Raw genomic sequence first — 27,039 nt, 5'->3', positions numbered from 1 at the left:
ATGCAGTCCAAAGATATTCTTCTGGGCCATCCCTTTGTCCCTCCTCAGCCCAAGGCCATAGTGACCACGGATGCTTCCCAGATTGGGGGGGTGGGCATTATCTGGGGAAGACCATCCAAGGCACTTGGTCCCCCTTAGAGGTCAATCTGCATATCAGTGTTCTGGAGTTGAGGGCGGTGCTTCTAGTGTTGCAAACATTTCATTCTGCCTTACCCCAACGGATGGTAGCTATTCAGTTAGACAATATGTCCATATTCTGGTACATCTACAAACAAGGGGAAACCAAGATTTACCCACTGTGTCGAGAAACCCTTTGAGTGTGGCAGTGGGCCATAACTTCCAACCGCTTTCTGATAGCAATGCACATCCCAGGGAGTGTAAACTTGATAGCAGAAAAACTAAGCTGATGTATTCTCATGTCTCATGAGTGATCTCTAAATGAGTGGCGAAGATCTTTCTTCACTGAGGCCAGCCTAGCTGCAACCTGTTTGCTTCACCCCTGAACTAGTGCAGAAGCTATTTTGTCCTAATTCCCCCTTAGGGGAAGTTCTCAAGAGACAATGTTCTCCTCGATTGGCCCCAGGTCTCCTCTATATCTTTCCTCCTTTTCCTCTGATTCCTTTTTTCTCAAAGCAGTTTGGTTGAGAAGCAAAGTAATCCTCCTAGCTCCTTACTGGCCTCGACAAATTTGGCTTCCCTTCCTATCGCCTCATCTACTTCACCTGTGGATTCTGGACCCAGTTCTAGACCTTCTGTCTGATCCCCAGGGACTGGTGCATCCCAGTCTTCAAACTCTCAAGCTGACTGCTTGGTTTCTCCAATTCCGTTAGTCACCAGACATAATGACATTCCATCTCCTGTACGACACATTTTGTTGGCATCCCATAAACCATCGACCAGGGATCTTTACCTTAGTAAACGGAGAAGATTTTCTATCTGGGCTTATGATAATGGTCTTGATCCCTTTTCAGTTCCAGTGGAAAAAGTTAGAATTTTTAGCTGCCATTTTTGGCCCTTAATTTCTCACAAGACTTTGTAAGTTTTTTCTTAAGGGGACAATTTGTTTAAAGCCCCCATTCAGAGATCCTCTACCACCATGGAACTTGACGATTGTTTTGCAGTCATTTAAATTATCTCCCTTTGAACCTGCAGCTGCCTGTGACTTAAAGTTCCTCTCTTGGAAAACACTTTTACTTACAGCTGTCACCTCCACAAGATGTTTCTGAATTACAAGCTCTATGTTCAAAGCCCATTTATATAGATGTTCTTCGTGTTTCACTGTTGCAGTCATTACATTTGGGTTATCTGCTTGCCAGTAGCCCTCATTCGGCCTTATTAACAAAGTCTTGGGTCCTGCGTCGGTTGCTGTCCCTTCTTCCATGACGCCAGGTTGTCAGGGGTATAAAACATGCAGCCGACGCCATTACATCAGTCTTTCTTGCCGTGTGGTGACCGAAGCAGAAGCAGTTTGCAAGTGCCGGTCGGCCGACTCATGAAATTTTCGTTTTTCGAGTTTTAGAATAGAAGTCTTCAACTAAAGCTAAGTACCCCATTGGGGAAACCTTTTCTTTTGCTCCTTATTGATGTCAATAAAAGTTAATAATTGCATTACTTGTGGAAGGCAAATACCTCACAAAGATTTTCATTCGTACTGTATTCCTTTATTCGTACTGTATTCCTTGCCTAGGCCCTGACCACAATGTGCCTTGCTGTCGGTTTTGTGCTTTATTTAAACAGCGCACTATCTGTCGTTGGTATATTTTCGCTTCCAAATATTTCTGTTCTCGGTTTAATTATTCAGAAATGTCGGTTAGCCTTCCGTCTATCGGGATTCCGAAAAAAACACAAAGATAAAGCCAGAGGTCCAAGGTCCAAAGCTGCCAATGAAGCTTCTCCTAAGCAAGTCTCCAGTTCGCCAGTACTCAGTGAGGCGCTTCCGCAGCCCCTGATACCTGCTACTTCTGACTCGCAGGCCTCTACTGAGACCTGTTTGGAGTCCAATATTCCTTGAGATGTTTCAGTTGCGGAACCTGCGGATGTCTCTACCTTGGATGGGTCCGGAGCCACTTCTGAGGGTGTATTCAGACCTACGGACTTGCATATTAAACTGACTCTTCCTTCTTTATTTAGGCCAAAATCTCGAACCATGCCTAAGAAACCGATTCTCAGGCCTCTATGCCTAAAAAACAAATGATAAGAACGGCTGAAGATCTTATAACTCTAATTCAGAGGAAGCCAACCTCCCCCTTCTAAGAGACCTAGGACTGAAGTTGAATCTTCTGAACAGGATTCTGATTTTTCTGATTCTTCTGATAATCTAGATTTGCCCTTATCTACTTATGAGGATGCTGATGCAGAGGACTCTATTCCCTCTGCTTCCCCTCCAGAGGATTTTTCTTTTGGTGAAACTTTACATACTCTAAGGGAGCATTTCCACTGGGAAAGCCAGGATTTTTCTGATTCAAAAAAAGAGGCTTGGGGATTTCTTACTCCTGCCTCAGCATAGGCCTTTAGCTATACCTCCTGTACTAGACATTGTTGATAATGCTTTCTCAGAATCTAGTTTGGCCCCTGATTTTTTGCCTCCTGCTCCCTGAAAGCCTGACAGATATTGCAGGGTTCCTGATTCTCACAAGTTCCTTTTTAAAAATCCTATTGCGGATCCAGAGACTATTTCACAGGGACCCAAAGGCATTAAGGTTTCTACTGCTAAAAATCCTACTCCCTCAGATAGAGACTCCAGGGCGCTGGATAGAGGGGGTAAGAAAGTTTACACTTCTGCAACCTTGGCCATTAGGCTTTTAAACTGCCAGTTTCATATGTTGAAGTATCAACAACATGTTATTGGATTGCTTAAACAGAAAATGATGTTAATTCCTGACTGCGCTGAAAATAAAAAAATACAGGATTTAATGCATTCTGCTGAACAGGTTGGAAAACATACTTTGCAATGTGGATTTGAATCATTAGAGGCCTCTTGCAGGGCTGCTGTTACTGGATGTTCATCGTGCATACAGCTGCAGTCATAACAGATGGGTTCTCCTGCCGTCAGGCGGGTCCTCGGTCGTCCGAATTCCAAAGTCTAGGTCCGGCGTCGGTTGTCGTCGCTTCTTCCCTGACGTCAGTGCGACAGGGGTATAAAAGAACCAGCCAACGCCATTTTTCTTCAGTCTTTCTTGCCGCGCGGTGCCCGAAGCAGAAGCAGTTCGCAAGTGCCGGTCGGCCAGCTCCTGAGATTACGAAAAATTTGGAACCGAAGTCATCTTAAAAGCTAAGTACCCCATTGGGGAAACTTTTTCTTGCCTCTGACCGATGTCAGACAAAGTTAATAACTGTATTTCTTGTGGGAAGCAAATACCGCATAAGGATTTCCATTCCCTCTGTATACCTTGTTTAGGCCCAGACCACGACATCTCGGTCTGTCGCTTTTGTGCTACATTCAACAAACGCACTATTAAGCGTTGGGCGGAGTTCACCCAGCATTATTTTGGGAAAGCATTTAACTATACTATGTCGTCGGATACTCCGACTCCGGTTTTGTCTAAAAACGCAAAGACAAGGACCGACACTCGAGGTCCACGGCCTCTACCGACATCACGCCAAAGCTGACTACACGTGGTCCGGTTCTCAGCGAGGCGCCTACGCAGCCCCTGATTACCGACTACACATCTTTGGCGGTGTCTCCTGTACCTGAGGTCGCAGGTTCCTCGGCCCACACCCTGACTACAGATACTGAAGCCACGCTTGGCATTGAAACACAGATTGTGGACAGGTCCACCTCCACCCAGGGTTGCTTCAGACCTTCCTCTTCTTTCTCCATCAAGGCTTTCACCAAGTCTAAACCTACCATGCATCCTAAGAGACCAGCTACATAGGGCCCATCTCCAGGCCCCATGCCTAAGAAACAGATGCTTAAAATGGCTGAGGATTTAATTACTCTAATCAGAGGTTCTCGGCCACCTCCGGACAAAAGACCTAGAGTGGAGAAAGATTCCCCCTCCTCTGATCAGGGCTCCATTATTTCAGAGCACTCTGATTATCAGGAACAGTCTTACTCCCCTTTTGAAGACTCTGATGCAGAGGAATCTATTCCTTCTGTATCCCCCCCTGAGGATTACTCATTTGGTGAAACTCTCCATACCTTAAGGGAACACTTCCACTGGGAAGGCCAGGATTACTCAGATTCCAAGAAAAGGCTCAGGGAATTTCTTTTTTAACCCTAGCAAAGGCCTCTGGCTATATCTCCTGTCCTGGACATCCTAGATGATGTTTACTCGGAGGCCTGCCTTAACCCGGACTCTCTTCCTCCAGCTCCAGTTAAGCCTGATAGGTACTACAGGGTTCCTGACTCACACCAATTTCTATACAAAAGCCATGCTGCTGACCTAGAAACCATCTCACAGGGGCCCAAGGGAGTTAAGGCCTCCATTGCCAAAAACCCATTGCCTTCCGAGAGAGATTCCAGATCCCTAGAAAGGTGGGGGGAAAAAAGGTATATACCTCGGCTACCTTATCCATGAGGGCCTTAAACTGTCAGTTTCATATGCTAAAATACCAACAGTTTCTGTTATCTCAATTGAAAAGTAAAATGTCACAACCTGAACAACCAGACATGAAGGAGTTGCAGGATTTGATGCATAGTGCAGAACAAGTGGGTAAACATACCTTACAAATGTGGATGTCCTTCAAGGATGCATCTGCAGTCATAACATATGGGTTGTCCTGCCTCAGGCAGCCTTTCGGTCGGCCGGATTCCAAAGTCTGGGTCTGGCCTCGGCTGATGTCGCACTTTCCCCGACGTCAGAGCATCTGGGGTATAAAAGCATCAGCCGACACCATTTTCCTCAGTCTTTCTTGCCGCGTGGTGCCCGAAGCAGAAGCAGTTCGCAAGTGCCGGTCGGTCAGCTTTTGTGATTCCGCTACCAAAGACTTCGAAAAAGCTAAGTACCCCGTTGGGGACTCTTTCTTGCCTCAGCCGATGTCAGATAAAGTAAATAATTGTTTAACTTGTGGGAAACAAATACCTCATAAGGATTTCCACTCGTACTGCCTCCCTTGCTTAGGCCCAGACCACGACGTCTCGGCCTGTTCAGCCTGTGCGTCCTTCAACCGACGAACTCTTAGACGTCGGTCGGAGTTTGCAGAGGAATTCTTTGGGGCTAATTTTGCATATAAGATGCCGTCGGAGACTCCGACATCGCATTTGGTGAAAAAACGGAAGGACAAGGACGGACACTCGCGGCCCGTGGTTTCGGCTGAAACCACGGTTAGGCCTACCGCGAGTGTCTCGGTTTCGGCCGAAACAGAGTCCTCGGTACTTCCTTTAACCGAATCCACTCAACCGACCACCGCGGCCCTGGATGCCCCGGCTGAGTCAGCTACTGGGCTACCTCCTGAAACCAGTGTCCAGGAAATGTCCGACACCATTCCTTTAGACAAGTCTACTCCTGCACATGGTGCAGCCAGACCCCCTGCATCCATGTCCATTAAGGCTTTTTCCAGGGCTAAAGCTGCTAAACTTGCTAAAGCATTGCCTCCCAAGACTACCTCTCAGAGACCTTCTTCTAGTTCTCAGATCCTCAGCCTTGCAGAGGATCTTATCTCTTTAATTAGAGGTTCTCAGCCACACCCGGACAGGGGCTCTCAACCACCACCTGACAAAAGGCCCAGGACTGAGCCCTCTGACCAACACTTTTCAGATGAGTCTGCGGATGGATCTGTGTTGTCAGATCACCAGGAGGAGGCTTATTCGGCCTACGAGGATTCTGATGCTGAAGAATCTATCCCTTCGGCCTCCCCTCCTGAAGAGTTTTCCTTTGGTGAGACACTGCACTCTGTGAGAGAACATTTTCAATGGCAGGGTCAGGAATTTTCTGATTCTGGAAAGAGATTAAGGACCTTTTTACATTTACCTCAGCATAGGCCCTTAGCTATACCTCCTGTTTTGAATGTTATTGATGATGTGTACAATGATGTTAGTACAGCCCCTGATTCTCTCCCTCCGGCTCCTGCCAAACCTGATAGGTACTACAGGGTCCCGGATTCTCATCTACATCTGTACAAGGCCCATTCTGCAGACCCAGATACGATTTCCCAGGGCCCAAAAGGGGTTGCAGCTGCCACTGCCAAAAATCCTCTACCTTCTGAAAGGGAGTCTAGAGCTTTTGAGAGATGGGGAAAGAAGGTATACACCTCTGCAACTCCTTCCATGAGGGCATTAAATTGTCAATTTCATATGATACAGTACCAAGAGTATTTGTTAGATGAATTGCATAAGAAGCTTTCCTCTTCTGAACCCCTTGACCGTAAATCTCTTCAGGATCTGGTACATAACTCACAGCAGGTTAGTAATCATTTTTTGCAGTGTGGTTATGATGCACTGGAATCTTCATGTAGGTCAGCTATGACTGGGGCAGTTATTCGTAGGCATGCCTGGTTGAAGGAACAATCTTTACCAGACCATGTTAAAGCTAAACTCCTGGATGCTCCAATGGAAAAATAAAAATTATTTGGTTCTTCGGCTCAGGAGGTCTTAAAGAAGTTTGAAGAAAAGGCAAAATCTGTGCAAACAGTTAAGGACTTTCTGCAAGTACAACCACCGAGATTCAGCAGAAACTGGCCTACTAAGAATTGGTCCTTTCCAGACTCGGACAGATCCTAGAGGGGCAGGAACAGGTGTCCCAGAGGTAGAGGGCAAGCTAGAGGCTCCTACAGAGGCCGTCAGTGGCAGCCTACCAACCAGAGAGCTAGTGCAGGAATAGCAACAACTACTACTACACCTGGACAGACTCAATGACTTTCTTTTGATTCCGCCGACCAGGGCTCAGTTGGAAGCACCATTGGGCGGAAAGCTTTCTTTATTCTCAGAAAACTGGCATTACATTACAAGGGACACATGGACACTGCAAATAATAGACAAAGGATACAGGTTCCACTTCCACACTTTGCCAAGAAGAAACGGAATGCCAAACCTGCCACCAAATCAGAGGGCAGAGGCTTTAAGGCAGATCAACAACTTAATACAAATGAAAGCCATAGAAAAGGTACCTCTTTCAGAACAAGGCCAAGGATTTTACTCCAGATTATTCCTTGTTCCAAGAAAAGAAAATCAATGGAGGCCTATTCTCGACCTGTCCGCACTGAATACTTGCCTCATTGTGCCAAAATTCAAGATGCTGACCCTACAGCAACTTCTTCCCATGCTGGGCAAGGAGTCTTGGCTGGTGACTCTAGATCTCAAGGAGGCATACCTGCATGTCCCTATTCGGCAAAGTTGCAGAAGACACCTCAGATTTCTTGCAGGATCAGAGTATTATCAATTCTCAGCATTGCCCTTTGGCTTATCTACTGCACCCAGAGTATTCACGAAATGCCTGGCATCAGTAATTGCACACTGCAGACTTCAGGGGATTCAAATCTACCCATATCTGGACGACTGCCTTATACAAGCGGACAGCAAAAAAAATTTGATAAAGGACTTTGACTATGCCATTCACCTATTACAGGCCTTGGGATACACAGTCAACATCCAAAAATCAAGACTTGTTCCATCCAAAAGGATAACCTTTTTGGGTGCAGATCTAGACACAACCACCCAAATGGCCTTTCTCACAGAAGAAAAACAAAAACAACTTCCGGATTACTTCATGAATCTGACAAGACAAACTCAGCTAACTGCAAGGAAAATCCTGCAGGCCCTGGGTTACATGGCATCCTGCATAATTCTGATTCCACAAGCCAGGCTGCACATGAGAAAATTACAATGGTACCTAAGGAGTGTATGGTCTCAGCACAGTCACAGTTTGGAAACTTTGATACCGCTCATTCCTTGCCTTCAAAAGGAATTCCTGTGGTGGGCTCAAGCCTGCCAGTCCAACAGAGGGTTGCCTTTCAACAAACCAAAAACAAACCAAACCATCACCACAGACGCTTCAGACCGAGGTTGGGGAGCACACATGGAGGACAAATGTATCCAAGGCTTATGGTCTCAAGGACAGCTGCGCATGCACATAAACCAAAAGGAAATGCTGGCAGTGATACAAGCAATCGAGGCCTTCAAACCTTTCCTCCATCAAGGCCACCTGTTAATAAGGACAGACAACACCACAGTCATGTGGTACATAAACAAGCAAGGAGGCACGCATTCCTACCCCCTATGCAGGCTGGCCATGAATCTATGGGAACTATGCTTGAAACTCAATGTACAACTACAGTCCCAGTTTGTGCCAGGGAAAGACAATACACTGGCAGACAGCTTAAGCAGAACTACCATGGATGCGCACGAATGGATGCTGCACCCAGACATCTTTCTACTCGTAACACAAGCATGGGGAAAGCCGGAGATAGATCTGTTCGCCTCGCCCCACAATCATCAACTGAAGACATTCTGCTCAAGGACATACCACCCACAAGCTTGGAGGGTGGACTCTCTCTCTTTCAGCTGGAAAGCTCTAAAAGTCTATGCCTTCCCACCTCTCCCATTAATGTCCAAGGTTTTACTGAAGATCAGGGCAGAACAGCCAAGAGTGATTCTGATAGCTCCAGACTGGCCAAAGCAGCACTGGTACCCACTATTGAGGAGCATGTCACAGACAAAACCGTGGCCTCTCCCCCTATGGCCACTTCTTCTGACACAGAACAATTTCAAGACCATGCATCCCAACTTGAAAACATTGCAGCTAACTGCCTGGAAAATTCCATAAACCCTCATCAGAATAACTTATCACAGAGAGTAAAGGACATTATTATGGAAGCTCGCCGGCCTTCCACAAGGAAGACATACTCAGCAAAATGGAAAAGATTTCTCATTTGGAACACCACAAAAGGCTTAGATGTGACAGTGGCGAGCATGGCACATATTCTGGAATACTTAGCAGAATTGTTCCACAATGGCCTATCCTATTCTTCTATTAAGATTCATGCCTCAGCAATTTCAGCAGAATACAACGTTGGTCCACCTATCTTCTCGCATCCTATCCTCAGACAATTTCTGAGAGGAATCAAAAACATCAATCCTCCAAGGAAACCTCCTTTACCTACTTGGGATCTCAACTTTGTGCTGGAGAAACTAACACTTCCTCCCTTTGAACCAGAAGCATCGGCGGATCTACAGTTTCTGTCTTGGAAAACTGCATTCCTTCTGGCCATAACTTCAGCAAGAAGAGTATCTGAGATACAAGCTTTAATGGCAGTACAGCCATTTCTTATCTTCCATCAGGACAGAGTTTCATTGAGAACCAATCCTACTTTTATGCCAAAGGTGGTATCTAGGGTATCCTTGAACCAAGCTATTCACTTGCCTACATTCTTCCCAAATCCACAAAATAAAGGGGAAAAACTTCTACACACTCTGGATATACACAGACAACTACGCTACTACTTGGACAGAACTAAAAGTTACAGAAAGATTGACCAACTCCTTGTAGCATATGCTGCTGGGGTACAAGGAAAAGCAATTTCCAAACAGACAATTTCAAAGTGGATAGGAAATTGCATTCAATTTTGTTACTCCTTTCATGGAAAGACGGTTCCTGCAAACATTAGGCCTCATTCCACGAGGGCCACAGCCACCACTACAGCCTTCCTAAGAGGGGTGGCTACCAAGGACATTTTAGAAGCTGCTACATGGAACTCCGCGCATACATTTGCCAAACATTACAATTTACCTTTATACTCCAGATCCAGAGCAGGTTTTGCTACGGCAGTCCTTCAGGGTATCTTAACTACACCTTCCTTTTCTTAGTGCCTCCACCCCCAGTTGGGCTATGGTATTCTACCCATATGTTATGACTGCAGATGCATCCTTGAAGGACATAGTACAGTTTTGTACCTACCATAAATGTAGATGTCCGATAGGTATGCATCTGCAGTCAGGTTTACCCTCCCTCCTTCCCCTCTGTGGTATTCCTGGGGTACTTACCTCTCCATTAACTAGCTGGGGGATCTATTATGGTGTATTTGTTTGTGTATATATATATATATATATATATATATGTGTATATATTTTGGAAAATGTTTGGAATTTAGTGCATTCATCCAAATTTAGCCTACCTAGAGGGCACCTGGCATCTAGGGCAAGAAACACTGAGGAAAATGGCGTCGGCTGATGCTTTTATACCCCAGACGCTCTGACGGGGAAAGTGCGACATCAGCCGAGGCCAGACCCAGACTTTGGAATCTGGCCGACCGAAGGGCTGCCTGAGGCAGGACAACCCATATGTTATGACTGCAGATGCATACCTATCGGACATCTACATTTATGGTAGGTACAAAACTGTACTTTTTGATGCTCTAGAGGCCTCATGTAGAGCTGCTGTTGCAGGCTCAGTCATACGTAGGCATGCCTGGCTCAAGGAACAAGCCTTGCCTGATCATGTCAAAGCTAAATTACTAGACGCCCCTCTTTAAAAGGATGTACTATTTGGGGCAAATGCTGAGGAAGTATTACGGAAAATGGAGGAAAAGGCTAAATCAATGCAAACTGTGAAAGAATTTCTGCAGGTTCAACCCCCACGTTTTAGTAGAAATTGGCCTTCCAAAAACTGGTCCTTTCCTGCCAGACAAACCCCAAAGAGGCAGATACAGGCGCCCGAGGGGCAGAGGACAAACACAAGGCTCGTACAGAGGTAGACAATGGCAAGCTCCTACACAAAGAGGTGGTGAGGACAACTCGCAATCTTTCAGAAAGCAAAACCAATGACTTTCCCCTTTGCTTGCCAACCAGGTCTCAAATTGCAGCCCCCTTAGGAGGAAAGCTGGCACTATTCTCAAAAAATTGGCGTATTGTCACAAAGGACAAATGGATCCTGAACAATATAAACAGAGGCTACAAATTCCATTTTCATACCCTTCCAAAAATGAAAGGCATGCCAAACCTGCCACACAATCAAAGGGCAGAGGCACAAAAGCAAATTTCAGATCTTATAAACATGAAAGCTATTCAAGAGGTACCTACACACGAACAAGGTCAGGGTTTTTATTCCAGGCTATTTCTGGTGCCAAGGAAGGGAAAAGATTGGAGACCTATTTTGGATCTTTCCATCCTGAACACATTTCTACTCGTACCAAAATTCAAGATGCTCACTCTACAGCAACTTCTTCCCATGCTGGGCAAGGAGTCTTGGCTGGTAACATTGGACCTCAAGGAGGCATACCTGCATGTCCCAATCAGACAAAATTGCAGAAGATACCTCAGATTTCTTGCAGGTTCAACCCATTATCAATTCTCTGCATTGCCCTTTGGTTTATCTACTGCGCCCAGAGTATTCACAAAATGCCTGGCATCAGTAATTGCCTACTGCAGACTTCAAGGGATACAAATATACCCTTTTTTGGACGACTGCCTGATCCAAGCGGACAGCAAGCACATTCTTCTGAAACATCTGGCTTATGTAATAATGTTATTAAACTCTCTAGGATACACAGTCAACAAAGAGAAATCAAGAATAACACCCTCTCGGAAGATAATTTTCCTGGGTGCCAATTTGGATACAAACACCCAGATATGGCCTACCTCACGCCAGAGAAGCAGGGGCAACTAATTCAATATTTCAGAACACTGGCAAATTGCACCAGGCTGACTGCAAGGAAAATCCTGCAGGCTCTGGGATTCATGGCATCTTGCATCTTACTAATCCCATGTGCAAAGCTGCATATGAGAAAACTACAATGGTACCTAAAAAACATATCTCAACACAGCCACAGTTTGGAAACAATAATACCACTAATTCCATGTCTGCAAAAGGAATTTCTGTGGTGGGCTCAAGCATGCCAAACAAACACAGGTCTTCCATTCAGCAAGCCTCAAGCAAATCAAGTCATCACAACAGACGCCTCGGACTACGCCTGGGGGGCGCACATGACAGACCGGTGCATTCAGGGCAAATGGACCCAAAAAGAAAAGCACCTTCACATCAGTCAAAAAGAAATGCTAGCAGTGATAAATGCTATTACAGCTTTCAAGGACCTTCTACAACCAGGTCAGCTATTGATAAGAACGGACAACACCACAGTTATGTGGTACATAAACAAGCAGGGAGGAACACATTCTTATCCTCTATGCAGACTGGCCATGTCACTTTGGAACATGGCCATGGACTTGCAAATGGAACTACAAGCACAGTACTTGCCAGGCAAGGAAAACATGCTGGCAGACAACCTAAGCAGGAATATAACGGATCCACACGAATGGAAGTTACATCCACAAGTTTTTACAGAAATAATCCAAGAATGGGGAAGGCCAGACATAGATCTCTTTGCCTCCCACAAAAACCATCAATTGACAAAATTCTGCTCAAGGATCTTCCATCCAAAGGCCTGGAGACTGGACGCTCTCTCTTTCAGTTGGGCATCAATGACAGTTTATGCCTTCCCGCCTCTTCCTCTGCTGCCCAAAGTCCTATTGAAGACCAGAACAGACAGACCAAAGATGATCCTCATTGCTCCGGACTGGCCAAGGCAACACTGGTACCCACTCCTGAGGAGCCTGACGCATTCCCCACCATGGACCCTGCCTCTAATGCCTCTTCGTCTGACTCAGCACAGCTTCAAAACTCTTCACAGTCAGCTGAAAACACTCAATGTAGCCGCATGGGAGATTCCTTAGCATCGCAGCAGGCCCTGCTCTCCAAGGAGGTGCAGGATGTCATTTTGGAGGCCAGAAGGCCATCAACTAGAAAAGCTTACTCTGCAAAATGGAAACGTTTTTGTGTTTGGAATGAGAAAAAGGGCCAGTGCCCTGGAAAACTGAATTTACCTCAAATACTACAATATTTGGCTGAACTGCTAAGCAGTGGACTTTCGTTCTCCTCCATCAAAATCCATGCCTCAGCCATTTCTGCAGAATACAACACTGATCCACCTTTATTCTCTCACCCTCTATTAAGACAGTTCCTCAGAGGGGCTAAGAATTTAAGACCTCCAAGAAAACAACCAATACCTGCTTGGGATCTTAATTTCATTCTAGAAAAACTGACTTTGCCTCCCTTTGAACTAGCTGCCTCATCAGATTTACAATATTTGTCCTGGAAAACAGCTTTCCTTCTGGCTATCACTTCAGCTCGTAGAGTTTCAGAACTACAGGCTCTTATGGCTGTCCAGCCTTTTATCATCTTCCATCAGGACAGAGTTTCATTACGTACCAACCCGTCCTTTATGCCTAAAGTGGTATCCAGGGTAGCTTTAAATCAGGCCATACATTTACCTACTTTTTATCCTAATCCTCAAAACAAAGGGGAGAGATTACTGCATTCCTTGGACATCCACAGACAACTGCGTTATTATTTGGACAGAACAAAACCTTTCAGAAAATCAGAACAGCTTTTTGTGGCCTATGCGGCAGGAGTTCAAGGAAAGTCTATATCCAAACAGACAATCTCAAAATGGATAGCCCACTGCATACGCTTTTGCTATTCCTTTCATGGCAAAACTGTACCTACAGGCATTAGAACCCATTCTACCAGGGCCACAGCCACCTGTGCAGCCTTCATCAGAGGAGTTCCTACCAAGGATATTTTAGAAGCAGCCACTTGGAGTTCTGTGCATACCTTCTCTAAGCACTACAACCTACCATTATACTCCAAATCTAGAGCAGGCTTTGCCACTGCAGTCTTGCAGGGCATTTTGGCTCCTCCTAGCTCCACCTAGTGCCTACCACCCCTTTCTTAGCTTTGGGATTCTACCCATCTGTTATGACTGCAGCTGTATGCACGATGAGCATAGTACAGTTTTGTACCTACCATAAATGTAGATGTTCGAGTGGTAATACAGCTGCAGTCCAGGTTTCCCTCCCTCTTTCCCCTCTAGGGGTCTTCTTTTATGGTGTATTTGCTTGCAACTACTTGTCTTTGATTATTTTATATTGCATTATTACATAATTATATGTATTGCCTTCTTTCTGGGGGCACCTGACATCTGGGGCAAGAAAAACTGAAGAAAAATGGCGTCGGCAGGAGAACCCATCTGTTATGACTGCAGCTGTATTAGCACTCGAACATCTACATTTATGGTATGTACAAAACTGTACTTTCTGTGCTTGAATATTTCTTTGCCTGCAAAATACAATGACTGGAGCTAGGCACTTTGTGAATACCCATAGCACAGTAGATAAGCCCAAAGGGCAGTGCAGAGAACTGAGCAAGGAGCAATCTTTGTGTGATCATGTTAAAGTTAAATTGTTGGATGCTCCCATAAATCAAGACCGCCTGTTTGGCAACAAGACTGAGGAAGTTCTTAAAAAGATGGAAGATGAAGCTAAATCTATGCAGACTGTTAAAGATTTCGTACAAGTTCAGCCTCCTAGATTTAGTAGGCACTGGCCCTCTAAAAATTGGTGCTTTCCAGCCCCCTCCAGGTCTTCTCAAGCCAAACCCAGACACAGCAGAAATCCCAGGTTTCAGTCCCAAGTGACACACAAGACTAGGCAGTGGGAGGTTTCCGCACCCAAACCTGGGAACAGTAAGACTCCCCCCTATGGAAAACCATCTCAATGACTTGATTTTAAGACTTCCAAGCACTTTCCAACTGAATGCTCCTTTAGGCGGAAAGATTGGTCTGCAGGCCTAAAACTGGGAACTCATTACCCAGGACAAATGAGTTTTAAATATAGGATCCCAAGGATACAGATTTCATTTCCACACGTTACCAACACCAAGCGGGTGGCCAGATCTACCCCCAAATGAGTGGGCAGAGGCCCAAAATCAGGTACTCTCTCTTAAACATGGCTATTCAGTTATTACCAGAAGAGGAAAAGGGACAAGGTTTATATTCGAGACTTTTCCTGGTACCCAGAAAAGGCAATACATGGCGTCCTATCATGGACCTTTCTACTCTAAACACATTTCTGGTGATTCCAAAATTCAAAATGCTGACTCTTCAGCTGCTTCCTATGCTAGGCAAGGATGCATGTTTGGCAACACTAGACTTAAAAGAAGCATACCTGCACATCCCTATCAGGGACTCTTGCAGAAAATACCTACGCTTCAAAGCAGGCTGCATGCACTATCAGTTCTCTGCACTGCCCTTTGGGCTTATCTACTGTGCCGTGGGTATTCACAAAGTGCCTAGCTCCAGTCATTGTATTTTGCAGGCAAAGAAATATTCAAATATACCCATACCTGGACGATTGTCTAATTTAGACAGAAAGCAAGGACATTCTTTTCAATCATCTGGCTTTTGTTTAAAGGGTACTGACTTGTCTGGGGTTCACCATAGACTAAAAGAAATCCCACCTGGTACCCTGTCAACAAATTATATTCCTGGGAGCAAGCTTGAATAAAACTTCCCAGATGGCTTTCCTCATGCCAGAGAAACGGATACATTTGACAACTTACTTCAAACAAATGGCCACAAAAACCCAGCTATCTGCAAGGCAAACACTGCAAGCCTTGGGGTTCATGGCCTCATGCATTCTTCTAATTCCATATACAAGGCTGCATATGAGGAAACTACAATGGTATCTAAAAAGCCTGTGGTGTCAACATTCACAGGATCTGGAAGCAAGGATTCCTATCATACCTTGCCTACGCCTAGAGGCCCTTTGATGGGCAGAGGCCTGCCACCAAAACAGGGGACTACCATTCACACTACCCCCTGCCAAACAAATCTTAACAGATGCATCAGACTATGCATGTGGGGCTCACCTGGCAGGGAAGTGCATTCAGGGCAAATGGAACCCATATCAAATGCACCTGCACATAAATCAAAAGGAAATATTATCTGTACAGAATGCTCTGACAGCCTTCAAGGATCACATTCTTCCAGAGCAACTAATGGTAAAGACGGAAGACGCCACTGTCATGTGGCACATAAACAAGCAGGGGGGGGGGGAGGCACACATTCTTACCCCCTCAGCAGACTAGCCATGGCATTGTGGAACACATCCTTGAGCTACCAAGTGAATCTACAAGCTCAATTCCTGACAGGAAAACTAAATACACTGGAAGACGGACTAAGCAGAAACCTCATGGACCCACACGAGTGGAAACTGGAACCAAGGATTTTCAACCTGTTGACAAGCAAATGGGGGAGCCCAGATATAGACCTGTTTGCCTCCCCCCAGAACCATAAACTGGACAAATTTTGCACAGGGATTCCCCACAAGCAAGCTTGGAAAGTGGATGCTCTGTTCTTCAGCTGGAAAAACCTATCTGTTTGTGCCTTTCCTCCTCTGCCTCTGCTCTCCAAGGTACTGCTAAAGATCAAACGGGACAAGCCAAGGACGATTTTAATTGCACCAGACTGGCCTCGCCAACACTGGTACCCACTCTTGACCAGTGTGTCACGCTTGGCTCCTTGGCACCTGCCTTAGACGCCTTCCCTGTTGTCTCAGCAGGAGAACATGATTCTACACCCTCAGCTGCAAACCCTGAACCTAGCAGCCTGGCTAATTACCTAATCTCTCCTTTACCATCTCTCAGTAAATCAGTGATGGATATCATTTTAGAGGCAAGGAGGCCTAGTACTAGAAAATCTTATGCTGCAAAATGGAAAAGATTCTGTGCTTGGTACCACTCTCAAGGAATGAACGCAGCAGTGCCCAGTTTACCTCAGATTCTACAATACTTGACTGACATGCTTCATAAGGGCTTGTCTTTTTCCTCCGTCATAATTCATGCCTCAGCCATTTCAGCTCATTATAACATAGAGCCCTCCCCTTTTCTCTCACCTACTGCTCAAGCTGTTCCTCAGAGGGGCCAAAAATCTAAGGCCACCCAGGAGAGCTCCAATTCCAGCCTGGGATCTTAACTTTGTCTTGGAGAAACTCACTCTTCCTCCTTTTGAGCTAGCTGCTACTGCAGATTTAAAATTTCTTTCCTGGAAAACAGCTTTCCTTTTGGCAATCACTTCTGCAAGAAGGGTATCTGAACTAAGGCCCTTATGGCATTGGAACCTTTCATCATCTTTCATGTGGACAGGGTGTCCTCAGAACCAATCCCTCCTTCATGCCCAAGGTGGTGTCCAGTGTGGCTCTTAATCAGTTCATTCATTTGCCCTACCTTCTTTCCTAACCCACAGAACAAAGGGGAACGGATACTGCACTCTTTAGTTGTGCACAGACAGCTTAGATTCTACTTGGACAGGACTAAACCTCAAAGGAAATCTGAACAACTTTTGGTGGCATTTGCTGCAAGGACAGAGGGGAAAGCTATTTCAAAACAACCCATTTCAAAATGGATAGGCCACTGCATTCATTTCTGCTATAAGCACCATGGAAAACCTGTCCCACAGGGCATCAGACCCCATTCAACTAGGGCTGCATCTCACCTCTACAACCTGTCTCAGGGGCGTCCCTACTAGGGACATCTTAGAAGCTGCTACCTGGAGTTCTGTACATACTTTCACAAGCATTATCATTTGCCAATTTTCTCTAAATCCAGGGCTCGGTTTGCTACTGCAGTCTTGCAGGTCTTATAGCTGGTCCTAATTCTATTTAAATTCCTCCTCCCAACCTTTGCTTTGGGAATCTACCCAAATGTAATGACTGCAACAGTGAAACATGAAGAGCATAGTACAGTTGTGTACACTTACCATAAATGTAGATGTTCGAGTGTATTCACTGTTGCAGTTCTGGTTACCCTCCCTCCAGACCCCTTTTCTTCCTTTGGCTATACCTCTACTCTCACTTACTATGCTCTAAAAGCTTTTTGGTATATTTGCTTTTCTGTTGGAGGTATATCCTTGTATTTATAGATTTAATTGCTTCCTATTAGGGGGGCACCTGACATCTGGGGCAAGAAAAACTGATGTAATGGCGTCGACTGCATGTTTTATACCACTGATGACCTGACGTCATGGAAGAAGGGACAGCAACCAACGTAGAACCCAAGACTTTGTTAATCAGGCCGGCTGAGGGCTACTGCAAGCAGATAACCCAAATGTAATTGACTGCAGCAGTGAATACACTCTTAACATCTACATTTATGGTAAGTGTACACAACTGTACTTTTTCCTTAAAGATCGTTTCACTCGGAACAAATCCATCCTTTCTTCCTAAAGTGGTTTCAGAGGCCAACATCAATCAGTCAGTAGATTTGCCTGTATTTTTCCCATTTTTTTCTTATAAGGGCCAATATTGTTTACACCTTTTGGATGTGCAGAGGCAGTTATGTTTTTACCTAGACAGATCTAAGCAATTCAGGCAGTCAGAACAGTTGTTTCATTTGCGGGTGCAACCTTGGGCAAATTTATCTCCAAGGTTACTCTGTCAAGATGCTTAAGAGATTGTATTTCCTTTATTTAAAATAAAAAGAATCTAAAGCTTCCTTTGACAGTGAAGGCACATTCCACCAGATCTATGGTGACATCAGCTGCTTTTCATTCTTAAGCTTCCATGTCTGAAATTTGCGCATCTGCAACATGGGCTACCCCACATACCTTTATTACTCATTACAGATCAGATATGGTCCGCAAAGGGAAGAGCCTCCTTTGGTTCTGTGGTTCTCAAGAATGTATTTCTGTAGAGCCACCCAAGATCTAAGGTAGCAGGGGACTCTGTCCTAGAAGTCAAGAAATAGATGAAGATTGACAGCATCAGGTAAAGAATTTACGTCTTACTGTAACATTACATCTATGTTAATCTTCATCTATTATTGCGTCCCACCTCATGTGCCCCCTCTTATAGAGTCCTGGTGGAGCGACTTGCTGTCCTGGGATTCCCTTTTAGGATACACCTTGGGCATGGCGTCTGACTTGAATTAGGTCTCACTGTATTAGTTTCTGTAAGTCTGCAAACTCGATCTGAGGTAATGTAGAGAGGGGCATTGTGGGTAGAGTATTAGTTAGAGAGATTTTTTTTTTTGCTGACACGAGCTATATAACAGCCGGATCGGTTCCAAGGATCAGAACTGTAACCCAGAGATCAAGAATAGATGAAGATCAACAACACAGATGGAACATTATGGTAAGACATAACTTTTTTTCTCTCTCTATTCTTTTAGAATTTTAGTGCAGTCTAGACCATCTTTGGCTATGTACCCACTGATTCCATTGTAACAAATCCTTCCTAATTGCTGGCTACCTTTTTTTGTCGATTCTTCAGAGGCTGGCATTGGCAGGTGTCTTGCTGGCATCATTATCTCCTGCTGTTCTGTTCTAGATCTCTATGCCCTTGCGATTTTATTTCAAGGTTACCTTGATATTCAGGGTTGATTTTCCTGCTGTTGGCTTTCATCTCCTCTTTATGTACTTCTGTGTTTTCTCAATGTTGAGATATTGGTGTTAGAAAAAAAATTAAGCACCAAAACTGATGCCACTTTTAGCTTTGTTATTGCTACTGAGCCAGTGCATTTTGCTTGATTGTATCCCCCTTTCACCCAAACAGTATTTGTTCTAGTGTTGGTGTCTGCCCACCCCTCACTTCCAGTTTTTTCTATTAGAAAAGCAGAACCCATGTGCTTCAATGCATTCCTACGATCTTGTCAACTTTGAAGAGTAGGTTTTCCTGCTCATCTGATTGCTCCTCCCTTCCCATAAGGTGATCATATGTAAGAGATAGCACATTGACTCCACCATGGAGTCTCTTACTGCTGACTTGGAAGATGAAAAGGACATTATTTTCTTGACAACTTCAGATTTGGGGAAATCCTAGAAATGATGAAGTAGGAAGGAATGATTGGTCATCATCTGACACTATGGTTTCTGCAGTGGTTCTAAAGAAGACTCCTACACAGCCAGAGCCTTGTGGTGCATTTCCCAAACAAGATGTCTAGAGTTGTTGACCACTTGGAGAAGTGCTTCTTATATCTTCTATCTTTTCTTTTAGAGCTGCTAAGTACTAGGTCCATACAGTGGACTTTACAAGAGAGTGTGTTAACTAAATATTCTAGACCATAAACTGTTAAAGAAAACTTGGTCCCAATCCACTGCTGTCTCTGCTGTGGTGAACATTGATGTGAGAGTATCTCCTAATGCAGGAGATGGTTTAGCTACAACTGTAATATTTTGGTGGTATTGCCTGCTGGTGTACCTTGCTCAGATTGACTAATGTCATGAATGTAATGGATCTCACCACTTTAACGGTCATGAACATTCCATTTTATAACTCTGGTCCTGAGGTGAAGAAAACATACTGAGAAAATGGCGTAGGAAGGCAAAACCTTATTTACTGTACCAGTTTCTTTTCCTGTCCTGAAAAGCTGTTCTCCAAAATTTGGAAAAGTTAGATGTGGTTTTGAAGTAGGTAATAGCAACAACAAAAAGAAAAAAAATCTCTCTAAAGGAACTATGTATTTTGTCCCTTTACCTGCTGGCATGGGACTGTAATATCCAGGGCTGCAAAATTCATTTTTTCAACCCACTATTCCCTTTTCCTTCTCTTGCTGGATGTTCCACACTGGCAAAGAAAAGCTGTAAAAATAGAGGTGCTTCAGCCATTCTGAAAGTCATCATACTCTCCTCTGCAGCTGTGTAGCTGATGAGCACGAAAACCTACTTTTCAAAGCTGACAAGATAGAATAGGAACTCACTGAAGTGCATGGGTCCAGCTGTCCTAATGGAAAAATTGAAATGGGGTGGGTGGGCAGACAACATTGGAACAAATATGTTTTGATTGTGTCCCCCTTCCACCCAAAATGCAGCATTTTTGGGGTGTTCTTTGGGACTGTTATGTGATTGCAGCAGTGACCCACATGAAGAATACAGTACAGTTATGCTTGTTTCTCCTCCTTACTGAGTGCAAGACCAAGCCATATCCTTACCTCTCCCATTATTCTTTTGTTGCTCAAGTTCCTTAGGAAGAAAGGGAGGGGGGGGGGATTTCTTGCCTGAGCCAAGGCAGTCTTGGTTTTCATAATGCATGCCCTTGGTTTATATGGAAACTGTAGCCTTCCTGTTCTACTGAGGGCAAAGTAATAAAGAATAAAACATGGCACAGGTGAACTTTGACTTTATACCAGGGACGTGAAGATGCCTGAGATGAAGGTGGTGTGAGCCCAGGAAAGGGTGCTAATCCCTGGGACTGGATGTTGTACCATAGCATGTGACAGAGTTTTCTAATGCGGTAACTGCAGCAGTGACCATAGTCAGACATATCTACAGTTAAGCTGCTAACCCACCAGCTGTAGTTTCTTTACTGGTTGTGGTCCATTTCTTCAATATACCTACCCTTTTCGCCCCAGCCTTGGCTGATAGGGTCTAATACAGCATATATTGATGGTGTAATAATGTGTGTGTATATATATATATATATATATATATATATATATAATTTTTTTTTTTTTTTTCTGTGCTGTTGTGCTCTTTAGTGGCACACTGTAGATCTGGAAAGTTAGCGAGGCACATAAGCATTATCAGTGAAGTGAAGGAGTTTGAGTCTGTTTCTTTTGCTGAGCTGGGCAAGACCTCTGTGGTCTGTCATTGGTGAAGGTAATGGAGTGTGAACATGCAAATCTGTCATTATGGCAAGTGTGTAACTTTTGTGTATTGTTTTTTGTAAGTTTAATTTGCTGTTTTCTTGAAATGTAGACATTTTTAGGTTCATTACCAATATTTTCCATTTATATTTTCTCTTTGTATGACTTTCCTAGAGGACACATTGAGGATGTTTATGACATTTGCTGGACAGCTGATGGGAACAACTTGGTATCTGGCTCTGTGGATAATACTGCAATTATGTGGGATGTCAATAAAGGTAAAAGATAAGAGAAGTTAATTGAAAAATCGAATAAAAATTGTTTGGGAGGCATCTTGTGAAGACCAGTAAGTTCTGATGTATTTTCCAGGTTTCTGAGTTTTTACGGTTACCCTTCTAGTGCCGTGGGAGCCAGTTGTGTTTTAGTTTCTCCTGGGATTAGTCTCTCTTTGTGGTACTTTTTTTGTGCTACTCTGCTTCCTGATGCAAGGTTTACGTTGGTGGTAAATCAGTTGTAACTTCCCAGTCAGCTAAAAGGGAATAAAGATACTGGCCAGGATGTATACCAGCAGGTTTATGTTTTGTTGCTGCAACCACTTTCCTTCTCTCCTCAACAAGTGCAGCACTTATTTTGCCCTAATCCCTCATCAAGGAGTCAGAGAGATGCTCTCGCATTTGGCCCGCCAGTCTCATTTACTCTTATTCCCCACTTCCCTTGATTCCCAAATTTCTACAGAAAGCTAACGGGCTGAAGAGCTCAGTCATCCTCATTGCCCCTTCTGGCCTTGACAGGTATGTTACCCTTCCTGTGGTCCTACCTTGATTATCCTCCTTGGATACTGGAACCATTTTCAGACCTTCTGTCACACCCCGCAGGAGTCAGCCATCCCAATATTCAGGCCCTCAAGCTAACTACATGGTTTCTCCACTTCCAATGGTGGTCAGACAGCCCAGGCTTTCTTCCCCAGTTTGTTCCATAATTTTATCTTCACGAAAAGGCTTTACAAAGAAGATTTATAAGGGCAAGTGGAAAAGATTTTCAGTTTGGACATTATAAAATTATGCTGACCTTTTTCTGCTCCAGTTTCTGCACTACAGATTTTTGGCTACTTTTTTTTAAAGGTGAAGGTAGTCTTTCTGATTAAGCTGCAGTTAGCAGCCATTTCCAGTTTTCATACCAGAGATTATAAAAAATATTTCTTGGCTTCTTTTAAGTTATTCAAAGCATTTCTAAAAAGCATTTTCTTCTGTAGACCACCAATATAGGATCCTCCACCTCCCTGGGGTCCAATGGTTGTACTGCAAGGTCCAACTCCGAAAACGTTTGAACTTTCAGCAAAAAATTACCTACAATTTCTTTTATGAAAAACTGCAAGCAGGATTTATGAACTCAAGGCTCGCTTTTTAAAACCTCTTTTCTTTATTTTCCATAAAGACAGGTGTTTGTTTGGAAGCTAACCCTCTTTTTTTTACCTAATGTAGCTTTTAAATCAAGCACTAAGCAATCCATTTATTTACTGGTCATCTTTTCAAATTTTTCAAACAATGGAGAAAATATGCTCCATCTCCTTGATGTGTACAGAATTTTGAATGCATTTTTATTTACAAATGGCAAAACAAATTAAAGATCATTTATTTGTTTCCATTTCACCAAAGTTACTTTAGCTAAATGGATCACTGATCGTATCTCTTGGATCTGTTCTCAACAAGGCATTCCCTGTACCTAAAACACTCTCACTCAATTAGATCCATGGCTACTTCATCTGCTTTTCGGTCAAGAACATCTGTTGATATTTGTGCAGCTGACACATGGTCCATTGCTCATACCTTTGTTATGCATTATAAATTGGACTTTGTATCTAGAAGTAGGGGCACTTTTTGCTTGATGGTACTCCTGAATATCCTTCCATGAGGGCCACTCAAGATCAGGGTAGCTGGAGACTCTGTTCCATGTGTTGAGGAAGAACGAAAAGGACCACATCAGATTAGGTTATGTACTCTCCATATCTATAGTTCTGGGTTTGAGCCCTTTTTATTTTAGCTATTCCTGCGTCTGCGTAGTTATAGGGTACTTATGCCAGCAGAGTTGATCTGAGGTATTTGGGATGGACTAAGGCATTATGGTGTATCCATAGTCTAGAGTATGTGGTCTGGTCAGATCCAAGCATCAGACCCGAACCTCCATGTGTTGAAGAATGAAAGTGGACAACACAGACATCCAATTATGGTGAGTACAAAACTTTTAATTAAATGTCAGCTAGGAGAGGTAAGTGTGAGTGCAGTAGGCAGATTACATGCAAGAATTTGCATAGCAAGTGCTTTTTCTGTTGAGGCCTAGAACATGATTTCAAGTCCTGCTCCGCCAGTCGTCTGTTCCAAAAACCCTCAGGTTGATGCTTTCCTCCCTTAACATGTTCCTTGAAACACATTGAAACACCTAGCCCAAGCAAAGATGATGGAATTCCCATCATCTGATGCCACCATTCTGCCCAAGATGATTTGCAGTATAACTTTTCCAAGTCCGATGTACTCGCTGAGGTTAATGAACCCCGTGGTAGGTTCATAGATAACCTAGTGGTAATCTATGAATCTAGCTGCCCTTGATGGCCATTTTAAGCCTAGCCAGTTACCCCATAATGAGAATCAAGCCCCGCACCTTGGGTTTATAAGATAAACACCTTAACCATTATGCCAAACATCAGATGTCCTCTCAGTTGCCCGATACTGAGACCTTGTTGGAGGCTTGTATGACTCCTTGGCCTTGCAAACGGTGGATACCTTGGAGGGACTACACAGATTTCTTGAAATCCAAGTCTGGGAAGAGGTTCCAGTTACTCTAAAGTACACCAGAGGCCTAAATCTCACAGACTTGTTCAGGCGGATGTCACGCCTATAAAGAAGAAGAAGGAAAAAAAAAAAACAAAAAAAAAAAAAAAAAAAAACTAGGCATATAGCACTTACAGTTTCTAAGGAAAATGAGTGGATTGGCTTATCCCAGGGCTTATTTAAAACTATTGTGGCCCTTGAGGTCTTCTTTTGTGACTCGGCTGCCTCTGGCCCCACGGGTGCATCCCCAAGATTCTTCTTTCTCTGAGGATGAGCAAGATGGTAAACTCTGATCGTTGTGTGGATTACTCCTCACAATGGTCTCCTCTGGCTCTGCTCTCTTTGGGTGAAGAAGACTCCCTTTCACCAGATTCTCCTATTGAAGAGGCCTGTTTTGGAGAAACTGTTCAGAACATGATGAACCATTTTGAGTGACAGTCATAGCAAATCTCTGATGTACAAAAGGGATGATATAGCCTTCAGAAAATGGGGAGTCCAGATCCTTCTCCAGGCCTGCAATACTGGAGGTATGTCAGGATGCCTTCCAAGTCTACAGCTTCAGCTCCTGAGTCACAGCCACCACTACACAAAAGACTAGACTGGTTGTATAAGGTACCTGATGACATTAAATGCTTGTATAAGAATCTTGTGGCTGACCTAGCTGCAATCTTCCTTTCCTTGGATAAGCCATCTAAGCTGCTGCCTACTGCTCATGCCCTTCCCACTGACAACGATAGTAGGGCTGTGGATAGGTGGGGAAAGAAGGTCTACACATCCTCCACCCTAGCTTTCAGAGCTTTTAACTACTAGGCCAAAATGACCAAATATTTGCTCTCTATATTGCAGTCTTTGTAAAAGGTTGTCAGACCCACAGCAGATTATAAGCAGCATATGCAGGCCTTACTGACTCAAGCTGCACAAATAGCCAAAAACAGCGTAAATGTAGTTATGATGCTGTGGATGCTTGCTTCAGGACTGTTGCCATTGATTCAGTCATTAGACTGTATGCACGGCTGCGCAGTCACCCCATCCCTGAGGGCTTCAAATTAAATGCTAGACTCGTCCTAGGACAAGGATATTGTGTTTGGGCCACAGACTCAGTGTACTGACAAAAAAATTCTACTTTCTACAGTACCTTGATATCTTAAAAGTTAATCAGCCAAGTCCACTTCTTTTGTTAAGAGGGACCGTAGGTCCACTCACAAAGAAATTCACCAAGGAAAAGATTTTCAGGCAAACTTCTTAGGGAATCTCCTTTGGGGAGGCCTCCCTTTGGAAGCAATAACTTGTGACCACCTTCCCAAGTACCCCTCCCCTCTCCCTCTATCTAAAAGTTTTTCTCTGTCATCTTCCTTTTTGGGAAAGATTAACTACAGGCAAATGGGTTCTGTCATCAAAGAAGGCTATGCCATGACTTTGGGAAAAGATTCCATACTTAAAGGGCATGTCTATTCCTTCTGTCACCCAGCTTGCTTTGCAAGAACCTATTATTCAGGACTTACTAGGTCAGGGTACCATAGAAAGGGAGACAACTTCCTTCAGGGAAAAAGGTTTCTATTTCAGAATCTTTCTGGTATCAAGGAAGGAAGGACAGTGGAGACCTATTCTGGATCTCTCTTCTTAACACTTTCCTAAAAGTCCCTTATTTCAAAATGTTCTCTTCTTACCCTCCTCCCTTTCTGGTATCCCTAGACGTAAAGGATGCCTAACTTCACATTCCCATTTGACCTTCTTGCGGGGTATTCCTCCGATTCATCTCTGGCTCTTTTTATTTTCAGTTTGCTGCTTTGGCCTTTGGTCTTTCTACAGCATCAAGAGTCTGTAAGTGTCTCACTCCAGTGGTGGCTTAATTGTACACACAGATGATTCAGATTTTCTCTTTCTTTGATGACCTTCTGATCCACTCTCTCCATGGACCCCCCCCCAGCATGTATGTTAAACGGTACATCTCTTCACTGCTGAAATTCAGTCAATTTAAAAAAAAAAAAAAAAATCTCATCTCACATCCACTCAGTACCTAGTATTTCAGACCTGCAGACTGGACGCACTCATGATGCATGCTTTTCTTTCTCAGGAAACGGTTCACAGTTTGGTCAGCTTTTTCCAACATCTCGACTCAGAGCAACACTGCACACCAAGGGAAGTCTTCAGGACTTTGGTTCCATGGTATCCACCATTCCAGTGCTTTCTCTGGCCAGACTACACACAAGAAAAATTTAGTGGTATCTGAAATTGGTGTGGTCCCAACATTCTCATCCCCTGGATCCCCAAGCCCTCTCCTGCCTTGCCTCAAAAAGGCTGCTCTGGTGGAAGAAATGTGTGCCTTTGCAGATCCCTTCAAGGCGTCTTTCGTAAGTGTGCCCTTTGACGTATCAACCTTGTTTGGACCCATGGTACAAGTTGCTCTCCCACAGTCTGCCATCAGAATCTGCCTTTTTAACTCCACAAAGGACATTTTCTAAGAACCAGTGTGGCAGTAAAAAGATGTGGTCCAAAAAACCTCAATCTTCCTTTCAGAACTTTCCGGGAGACTTTTCTCCCAGAGGCAGAGGAGGAAACAACCAAAATGATAGAAGCTGCCCATGTGGCAGAGGAGGCTCGCAAAACCAAGGGTCTCTGGAACCCTTCTTGGACAGACCCTTCCAGCACTCCTGAGTGGTTGCTAGACTGTCTTCCTGTGGAGGCAGTCGAGGGGTGGGGGTAGTTTTCCTTGGATTTTGCAGCCTGAGAAGCCATCACGAATGACTAGTGGGTGCTAAGGATCGTATCCAGAGGATACTTCATTCACTTTTCAAAAAAAAAAAAAAAAATCCAAACCATTATCTCCCTGATGTTCCACCCAGACAAAGGGAGGATGCAGCTGTAGA

The 27,039-nt window shown here is 44.1% G+C and overlaps 1 protein-coding gene across 1 annotated transcript in view; it reads left to right on the top strand.

Annotated features, from left to right (window-relative positions):
• The window catches only part of LOC122802411 (chromatin assembly factor 1 subunit B-like), an 857,184-nt gene that overhangs the window by 452,642 nt on the left and 377,503 nt on the right, over nt 1-27,039 (top strand). The window contains exon 5 of the mRNA XM_044072033.1: nt 21,522-21,625. Coding sequence (XP_043927968.1) covers nt 21,522-21,625 — 104 coding nt within the window. The remainder of the gene's footprint in view (nt 1-21,521; nt 21,626-27,039) is intronic.

The sequence above is a fragment of the Protopterus annectens genome, chromosome 5.part0 (genome assembly GCF_019279795.1).
Source record: "Protopterus annectens isolate FY-2018-M chromosome 5.part0, PAN1.0, whole genome shotgun sequence".
Lineage (NCBI taxonomy): Eukaryota > Metazoa > Chordata > Ceratodontiformes > Protopteridae > Protopterus > Protopterus annectens.
The sequence above is the reverse complement of the archived record's forward strand: the minus strand, read 5'-3'. Positions and strand labels throughout refer to the sequence as shown.